Source organism: Gadus morhua, chromosome 9 (assembly GCF_902167405.1).
Source record: "Gadus morhua chromosome 9, gadMor3.0, whole genome shotgun sequence".
In the NCBI taxonomy this organism is placed as follows: Eukaryota; Metazoa; Chordata; class Actinopteri; order Gadiformes; family Gadidae; genus Gadus; species Gadus morhua.
In genome coordinates, this window is record NC_044056.1 from 884,329 (window position 1) to 894,641 (window position 10,313).

General features: G+C 39.1%; 1 protein-coding gene across 1 annotated transcript; it reads right to left on the minus strand.

Moving 5' to 3' along the window:
* Positions 1-6,789: 6,789 nt before the first annotated feature.
* On the minus strand, positions 6,790-9,377 carry LOC115551411 (interferon-inducible GTPase 5-like). The gene is made up of 3 exons (XM_030367131.1): positions 9,348-9,377; positions 8,095-8,636; positions 6,790-7,844 (listed from the first exon to the last, which is right to left on the minus strand). Coding segments are annotated over exons 1-3 (1,206 nt in total). The 5' UTR covers positions 9,350-9,377; the 3' UTR covers positions 6,790-7,182.
* Between the last annotated feature and the right edge of the window lie 936 nt (positions 9,378-10,313).

The window sequence follows — 10,313 nt, forward strand, 5'->3', positions numbered from 1 at the left end:
AATTATGAAAAATTTGATTTTTTTCTGTTTTATTTTTTCTTTGGCGGCCCTCAGTCAAATTTTGGGTTCCTAAATTGGCCCTCACTGTCAAAACTTTGAGAACCCCTTCTATAATGAAATCTAAACAAAGTCATTGTCTGCTGCATGTTACTATTGGGCATATATCTGAGATATGAGCTGTGTAGTCCATAGGCATGCCACTTTGTCATATACGCAACATATACCTTAAACTGTTTCTATTCATTCTGAAAAATAAATGTCACAACACAAACAATGTGGCTTGAGTTGTCGCAGGCACGCGTTTGTGTTTGTTCCTGCTCTCAAAATGTATTCTAGTCTGGGGAATACAACCAATATATATATGTAAATGAAGTAGCCCATGGGTGACCTTGATTGTTTGACGATAGGGGTTGTTGATGCAAAGATATTTGGTCTACTTTGTTTTTATATAGTCGATACGCTGTGTCGGGAGAATTGTGTGTGTGTGCGTGTAACCGCAGGACATTGCCTTTGGAAGATGGGGTTGCGAAAGTAGTGATACCACAGCCTTGCTTGACTTCTAGAAGGAAAAGCCTATAAGTTATACGGTTTAGTTATAATGGCTTAGTTAAGTTAAGTTATAATATAATTAATATAATAATTTATTTGTAGGTGTGGAGTTCTGAATTATAAGTAGAGCACATTCTAGCATACCTTCGCCAACCTTTTTCAACCTGAGAGCTACTTGAAGGGCACTGAGTAATATGAAGGGAAACTTGTTTGATACAAACTTTCTGAATAATTTTTTTGCAAGGTTCACCTTTAATGATAGGAATAATAATAAAGAAATAATAATTATAAATTTCTAACCTTTTTGAACAACAAAATTAAATATACATCAATGCAAGTGTCATTGATTCAAAAAGAACAACAGAAATGTGACTCATGGTGACTAGTGCTATCTTTAGAACATGTCCTGCGGGTAGAGATGCACCGATAGTACCCGGGCCCGATACTGTGCTTGCGTATTCCTAAAACTTCTCCAATACAACCACCCAATGCCACTAAACGTAAAGTTAAAGAGACAATGAACCCAAAACGTGTAGAGCATTTACATGGTAATTCGTCCTATATGATCGACAACATAGTATTCTATTTATCACTGTTACTGAAATAATTGATTTTTATCTAAACCCAATTTAGATTAATAAGGCCCAGCGGTGTTTTGGGTGTGGAGCCCTCTCTGGGCAGTGATTGATTGGGGCGTCCGAGAGAAAGTTCATATTTTCGGGAACTTTTGTATGCCGCTACGGTGTGTTTGGACATTTTAGAGCTGTTATTGTGTAACTACTACGTTTACCGCTGTAAACCAAATTAGCTATGCTACATTTTGGTGTGAGGCTGGGTTGTGAACAATCACTCTTGTGTCTTTGGTTGTGTTATTCCATTTCCAGTGCAGTGAAGGGACGGTCCACATGGAGCAGCGAGTTCTGCTGGACTCGTTGCTCCATGTGGACCGCCCCATCACTGGCACAGGCCCAGCGGCAAGGAGAACCACCTCGCTCAAAGTGACCTGTGGTCGGGTCTATAGCGGCCCAGTCTGGAGGGCCTCAACGCACAGGGCAGCGAGGAGGAAACTAATACAACCTGCAATATTAGAATATTGAATTATTTATTTACGAACCACAATTCGTAAATATCTGTGATAAACCAGAGTCCTGGACTGGGGAAGCCCCAGTGCTCCTCCTCAGGAGAGTCAGAGAGATGTTAGACTAATTTCAACCACTACTCACGGTAAGTCAGTGCCTTCTGGTGAAGTTGATGAAACTGCAGTGGTGGAGCTCATCCTGGAACCCCTTACAATATAAAATATACAATACAGTATCAATACATACCATTGCTATTCATATTCTACACTCGTATATGCACTTGGCCGTGCAGCACTTACATTGTGTTGCCTTGTTGATCAATGGTCAATGCTTGGTCAATGCTTCGGAAGTTGATTGGGTACGTCTGCCAAATTACTGAATGTTAAAGTGAAAGGAAAGTGCCTATAAGAGCAGGCAGAGGGTAGGAGGGGCCTCTGAGATAATAGTCAACACACATCCAAGAAACACCTGCTGGAGGAGGAAATGGTACTGGAATGTGGAGCCTGTATGGTGATGCTATCTTAAGCTGCCTCACCTGGCCTGAGTCCGACTGAATACATTCCAGGAAGGGTGAGGCTGCACATCTGTGGTGCATTGAGAAATGAATCCACACAGGCTAAACCAGCCTTTTGGCCTTTGTCAATACCGAGTATGCCAAGTTCGAACTTGCTTACTTGGTAACTAGTGGAACCAGTGGAGCAACAACCCGTGGAAACTTGTTGTTGCAAAAGTTTGGAGATACTTCGGCTGTCCGAAGTCCAAGTCACTCCTCGATGCATCCTCAATAAGATAAGCGGAGCAAGAACCCATCCGGGCATTTGGAGTGCACCTGGCTTGATGCAGACTTTTGAATTGAACAGTACTTGGGCTGCCCCTGTCCTCTATAACACAAGTACAGACAAGAACGCCGATTGAGAAAGAGCTTCTAACATGGAAGAATGGAAAACCTTTTCTTACTGTAACAAACCTTTAACTCTGCAAATCACAGATTACAACATCCACACCCTGTGACCTGGTCGTCGGAGGCGCCTAAAGCCAACAAGGTGGCGTGAGGCGACGGGACTACTAGTCTGGCTGTAGCAGATGACCCCGCCACACGCCACCTTCTTGACTTACCTGGGCTTCGAAGATGAGTGGGACTGATTAAAATGGGGGGCCGGGGGGATAGTTCTGCAGCAGGGGCTTCAACAAACAGGCTATCTTTTGCCACTGACTGAATCGCTTGTCTTAAAAATCTCTCAGTCATTTAATGTTATTATCATATACTGTACACTTGTAATAAACCGTGGTAATTTTGTCAACTGCGGAAGGTCTTGCAAGTTTGGCGCAGAACCCAGACGATGTACTGTTTCAGCGTTGCCAACTATGTACCAAGCAAACGTGAACGTCTAAATAAAGACTTTCTAGAATGTTTACAAAACTGCCTGTTATTAGTCCGTTTAAATGACGTTTAATCTACTTTAAAATAAAACAAAAATAAGGAAATAATCATTCCATAAATTGGCTTAAGGAATTGCAAATTAACTTGGAATCAATTAAAAAAAACGTAATTTAACAACATGTACAAGTTGTTTCAATGTATTACGTATTGATATGAAGATGAAGGAGATTTGAATTTGAATCAATATGTTACTGTAATGCATTATATTGTAAATTATGTAATGGTTATCAAGTTGGACTTCGCGTAAAATATATAAATAAAAATGTATTCACTCTCTCTGCTACGCCACTCTGAGTGATACTATTTTGTCTTTGGCCCTGCTGTGGATAAAACAGGCCTGGACATCGAATGCCCATTAAAACTAATTCTTAAGCAATCATTTTCCAATGGAAAGGAATTACAATGGAGCTTGGCATTATACTAATGATTTTATTTTTTATTTCCCAATATATACAACGTACAATGTAATTTCATCGTAATATGATAGTGATGATGGGATGAAAGAGAAAGACAGAAATAACATGCTTGATTGTTATCCTATTGTGAATCCAAAAATAGGAATACATTTGGAACCTACCTTTGCTGCCTCACCCATAACAAGTGGTAGAGAATGCAGCATTAAAAAAACAGGCTCTTTAGTGTCATTCTTTCCATAACAAAGACTTTTTAACAACGCCCTTAGGCCCAGTCCACACGAAGCCGAAACGGACGAAACCGTTCTGGTTTCGTTGTATTCGGTTTCAGAGTATCTTCAGGCCCATTCACACCCTACGGTAAATACGGATACGGACCATTTCTATGAAGGTATTATTGTAGCAAAAGTCTTTAGCACCTGTAACTGCAGAATTTCACAAATGTGTAACAGTACATTTGTTGTCGTAAATATTTTTTATAACATTGTAAACACAAAATAGGGTCTACGAGTACGCACATCTGTGTTACAGGTGCACAAATCCTTTTGCTACAATTATTGCAGCGCAGTTGGTGCAAAACACATTCGCACACCCGTGTTTCATAATCTGAGAACATGCCCAAAAGGTGTGCATTTGTGAACCCAAATTTGAATTAATGCATCAGAAGTTGCACATCTGTGAAAAAATTCCTCACAAATAAAATGATAAAGAACGCTATGTTAATTCAGCATTTTAATGAGCGAGCACAAATCCATTTTACAACTGCTCGAATCTGCTCCTGCAAGTCACAGCTATGTTTTTTTTTGCAGGTAGTTTTAAAACACGTCTAGGTGGTAAATGTGTAGCAAAAGTATTCGTATCCGTAGATGCCAGAGCGTCCGTGGGCGGGACAAAATAGTTCCGCCCATAATTTCCTAATCCAATGAAAATCGCCGGCAGGGATGCATTTCTCAAATTACACTGGGACCCACCGCGTGCACTGCCAACAATGGAGCTATAAAGATCGCTGCATACTCTCGCAGGTATCCCACATTATGTTAAATTAAGTGACTTAGTTCAAGTGAATTCTAGCTATCCAGACACCATCTTGCCTCTGTGTCGCCATCTTGGATCCCTCAGATGACCATAATCAATCAGGGGAGCTGTCATGCCAAATTTGTACCGGCTGCCAAATTTGTACCGGGCGCGTCATCCATACGTAATCCATTCCAAACCTGCCTGGCAACAGATGATCGCGTCGTCCGTTGCCTGGCAACGGACGATTGCGTCGAACGACGTGAAAGGTTCACGGACATTCGCGAACCTTCTATCTAGCGATCCGTTATCTGTATTGTGCTATTTCGTCCTTGACCTGCTTTAAACACTCAGTTTACTTGCTAAATTTGATTAAACAATTAAATACAATACAAATATAAAGTAAAAACAAGTGTTGTTACTTTATATTTGGACGACGCGATCATCTGTTGCCAGGCAGGTTTGGAATGGATACGTATGGATGACGCGCCCGGTACAAATTTAGCAGCCGGTACAAATTTGGCATGACAGAGCCACTCCCACAGTTACCATGACCACCGGTTACCCACCAGCCTACATTACCCAACAGTAGGATCGTGACAGTACCAAGAAGACTTAAATCTAGAATGTTTACAAAACCGCAAGTTATTAGTCATGTTTAAATGACTTTAGAATTAAAAAAACAGAAGGAAATAATCGTTCCGTCAATTGGCTAAAGGAATTGCAAATTAATTTGGAATCAGTGAAACAAGAAAAGTAAATTTCACGACATATACAAGTTGTTTCAACGTATTATGTATTAATGAGATGAATGAGAAATACAGAATTTGAATTAATATGTTACTGTAAGGCATTATGTTGTACATTACAGTTTCTGTAATTGTTATCAAGCTGTACTTTGCTTAAAATAAAATAAAAATATTGTCTTTCTCTTCCACTCTATGGGTGACTGTTAAAATACACTGGAAAAAGCCTTCTGTTGAACCAATTAAAAAAAACAAGGGTAATGGTTCTCATCTATATTACATAACTTGAGCCAATGACAAATATATAGCTTGCCTCAAACAATATTTCCTATGTTCATAAAAACAAAATAATACAACTTGGCACCAAGTATAATTCTATTCTTTGAATGAAGTTAATACATTTAAATTGTATGTTAAATCCTAAACAAAAAAATATTGATTCACTCCAACAATTGTTTCTCATTTAAGAAATATCTATCAGAAATAATTTGTTTTATCCAATCAAAAAGATTACAATTTAATCAAACAATTGTTTCTCATTTAAACATGAACATTTTTAAACATAACATATTTTTGTATACATCATCATCATCATTTTTTCCCGCTCGGCTCTCGGCGCTTCATGGCCTTGGGGCGCTTCTGTCTGGATTCGACATCGCATCGCGACATCAGTCAGGGTTAGGTGCTTTGTCAAAGACATCTCGTTACTCTGCTTGTTGAAGCCGGGGATCGAACCAACAACCTTCAGGTTACCAGCCAACCCGCTCTACCACCTGAGCTAAATGGCAGAGTTAGACCTACTCCAGACCTCCCTCCAGACACAGACAGACTGTCCTAGCTCACAGAACCAGTGAGTCATCGTCACTCTGGTCAAGGCTAGTGCTTTCACCTCAAAAGGTTGCCAAAAGTCACCAATAGCAGCTGAAAAAGAAGCTAGATTTGTCGCTTGTCGCTGTTTTGAAAAAAAGTCGCCAAAGGGGTCTGAAAAGTAGCTAAATATAGCGACAAAATCGCTAAGTTGGCAACACTGCGGTTTGGTCCAGTAGTCGTAAGCGTCTTTGTATTTAATGCGCATGCGCAGGCTTGTACGTAACCTTGAAATTGTACATTTGTCTGAACAAATATTTCTAAATTGAGCTCCTAATCAAATATAACAGTGTTTTAGGAAGAAAAAAAAAAAAAATATTTAGATTGAATGACAAAATTATCAATCAGTTGAATACACAACCTTAAAATTTTACATTTGTCAAAATGGATATTTCTTAATTGAGCTCCTAATTAAAAATATCTATATTTCACAGTATTTTGAAATAAAAAAAAGTTATTTTAAAAATAAAACAAAAAATGTTTATTTGAATTGAATTACAAAATAATAATTAGATGAAGTACGGCTTAAAACCCTTTTTCCAGTGTATCTACTTTCAATAATATTTTGTCTTTGGTTCTGCTCTGGGTAGAACGGGCCTGGACATCGCTGGACATCGCATGCCCATTAAAATAAATACTTAGGCAATCATTTTCCCAATGGAAAGGAATTACAATGGAACTTGGCATTAAACAAATTATTTTTAATTTTTTATATCCCATTATATACAACATGTAATTTCCTCGTAATATGATATATTGTTGATGAGATGAAAGAGAAAGACAGAGTAATATGCTATTGTAAGTACAATGCAATAATGTAAAGTTGTAATCTCTAGGCATAAAATGAAAAAAATGGTATTCATAGTGTCCCGGCTGTGGATTAAACCGGCCTGGTCATAGCACGGCCATTAAAACCAATATTGAATCAATCAATTTCCCAGCGTCATGTTTCACCAGTAATTCAAATAAACTCAACAGACATTAACAAACACACTTACTATTACTTACTATTTAATTACTTATTTCCCTATTGCGATTTTAAACATTCTTTATTTTTGTTTAAGTGTTCATTGTTACTCATTGCTAACGGCTACAGAATAACCTGTTAAGGCGCTAATGTCCAATGCCTTTATCAGAACACTTTCTGCGTCTACAGATAGGCTGTCAAGAGTAGAAGTCAAAAAGCTGGTGATGAAAGTGTATGAAATTGAAGCCGCTATTGGGATTCCAAGAAAAGGAATCCATCTAGAACCTTCCTTTGCTGCCTCCCCCGTAAGCAGTGGTAGAGAATGCAGAATTAACGAAACAAGCTCTATAGTGACATTCTGTCCAGAACAAAAACATTTCATTTCTGCCCTTAGATCATCTAAAGGTGTATTTGTATCACTGGAAAGTTTCGCTAGGGACTCCTCATCCAGACCAAATCCATTCAAATAGTTTGTAAGAACACTGACCAGCATCCCTACATCTGCAGCGAAGGAAAGCCCTGGGATAGGTACAGCTGCTACAGCTGCAGAAGTTAAAGCATAGTACCAAATTTGTGAACTGAAAACCTCTTTCTTCTTGTTAATGATGCTTTTGCAGACTTTAGGAATGCCCCAGTTCAAAACATCTCTCTTGTGTGAAGGAAGCTCTCTCTCCATGGTGTCCTGGAGGGCGGGGAAGTCGTACAAATGGAGATCAAAACCAGACACCAGGAAGACCTGAGGAGACGCCACACCTTGTTGTTCAAGTTCTGTTGGAAATGGAATACAGGTTGAACTTGTGGTTAGAAAGGCATGTTGGAATACATGTTTAAACTGTACTGTATCAGACTGTAATGAGGCTCAGCATATCCATTCCAATGTCAACATTTTTCAACTGTATCGATGAAAACATGTAAAACTGTTATTGTCAAAGATATTATTTTTAAATATGTAAAAAAGTGTGGTGAAACATTGAGTAAAATATTGTTCAATATATCACTAGCTGATAAAAAAGCCAACCATGAATGCAGTTTTCCCTGATTTCCTGAAGTGTCCTTTCTTCATCGTACTCCCTCTGGCCCCTTTTTGCATCACTTAGGTTGTTGTCAATCTTAGAGCGAACAAAGTAGAACTTCTTGCCCATTTTCTTGATCTCCTGAGCCAGCTTGGCATCATTCTCTCTGAAGCGACCAGCTGATACAATGATAAAAAAATCTACATTTTCAAACCCAGAGCTCTCCAGGTACTGATCAGCTGGGAAATTGGTGGTCCCAATTCCCGGGAGATCCCATAATGTAACATTGGGGTATATTGGATGTGGGTAAGGCTCAGGTTTGGTTGTTTCCACACCAGTAGGGGCCGCTCTCTCATCTGTGTTGTCTATTCCCCTGAAGGCATTAACAACGGTGGACTTTCCAACTCCACTCTCTCCTGTGACAGCAATATTCAGTGAAATATTATTTATATCTTCCAAATACTTGATTATCAATACAGCTGAGACCAAATCAAGGTCTTCCAGGGCCTTTTCAAGATCTTCAAACACTTTTGATTCCAGGGTACTCCTTTAAGAATAAGAAATACAAAATTCAGTCTTTATACTCATTCTCGCCTGACAGGTTGGTCAGAAACACTGAACTACACAGAAAGGGAACCACAAATGTTGCTCTCATTTTACTTTCTGTCACATACTGAGCTATAAGATGTTCATCAATAGGCTGTTCATTTTCCCATGTACACAATGCAGACGTTCTTTGATTCATATTAATTCTAAAAATGATTGTAACAGCACACACATTACGGTTTAAATTGTCACAAGCTGGTGTTTGTGTTCTCCATGCTTGCAACATATTTTCTTACAATACAGGAATAAATACATGTCGAAATACACAAATATAGAAAATGTCCATATTCATTCAAGCATTCATTGCAGAAATAAATGTAGAAGTGAACACAATACTGGTAAATATAGAATTAAATATCTACAAATTAAGAGTAAAATATAAAAAATCGACCTATTCAGTTATTAAGTCAGTTCTTAATTGGTTTGATACATTTATCAACGGATTTATGCATTTATGTCCTCAATGTAATTACTACTAAGCTAACTAATACAGCCTGCAATATAAAACAACAATTATTAAATAGCTTTATGTCGGTTCTTCTGTTGAAGTTGATGAAACTGCAGTGGAGCTCATCAAGAAACCCCTTACAATATAATACAATATCAATTCATATCATTCGTTTAGATATTCTTCACTTGTATGAGCACTTACATTTTGTTGCTTGGTTGATGTCGATGCTTTGGAAGTCTAACTACAATAACATAATTATATCAATTATGCCAGCAACCCATCCAGAGCTGCGTTATTGGGGATAAAGTACAACCAGTTGTGCCTATCATCGCATTTATCCCTCCTTGCTCTGTCAATAACATTTCCATATCTATATCCCTCAGGTTAGAATTGGCAGAGAACTCCGGCATTAATGACCCTTTCACAGGTTGGATGGAGAATATGTTTGGGAGGTGGAAAAGCATGATCCAGTAAGTGCCCGTTGCGGGAATAAATGCAGAGACCGTGTTAATTGTCACCGGCTGCCGTTGTATTCCCTGTGCACGAGGGCTACTGCATCTGCTGATCCCCACAGCAGTGGGCGCTACACAAGTGCCCGGCGACATTCATGCTTACGTAGGAATCAGATATAATCAGTTGAACTTGAATGAGATACCACCTGAGGAACCCGAACCTATCCAGTTACAATATATAGAATAAAATGCCACCATTTGTAGCACCTGTGTCTAAGACAATCAATATCCTGGATTTACTTGAATAATTAATTATTGAACCACCAAGACGAGTTGTGTTTGTTATAATATAGTATTGTTTGGTTGCGAGTACAACTCGTTATTTCTGAATCGCTGCATTGATAATGGTACTGTTGATCTTCCTTGAGATTGTTTTACAGGCCACCTGTTGCTGACACGACGACGACGGAGAACCTGTGTGGAGGCTCCCATGGTGTAGGAGTAACCTCTCTGAGATGAGCCCTTGACAAGGAGGGACGAGTCTTGGGTTCATGAATTACAGACCCGACGGCGACAGAAAAAAACAATGACTACAATAATAACATCGCCCAAAACCACCCACAGGAACCGGCACACCAATACACGAAGATCACTTGAACTCCCCAAATCCATGCCCAAACCATCCGAACCGGCGCACCAATACACGAAGATCACC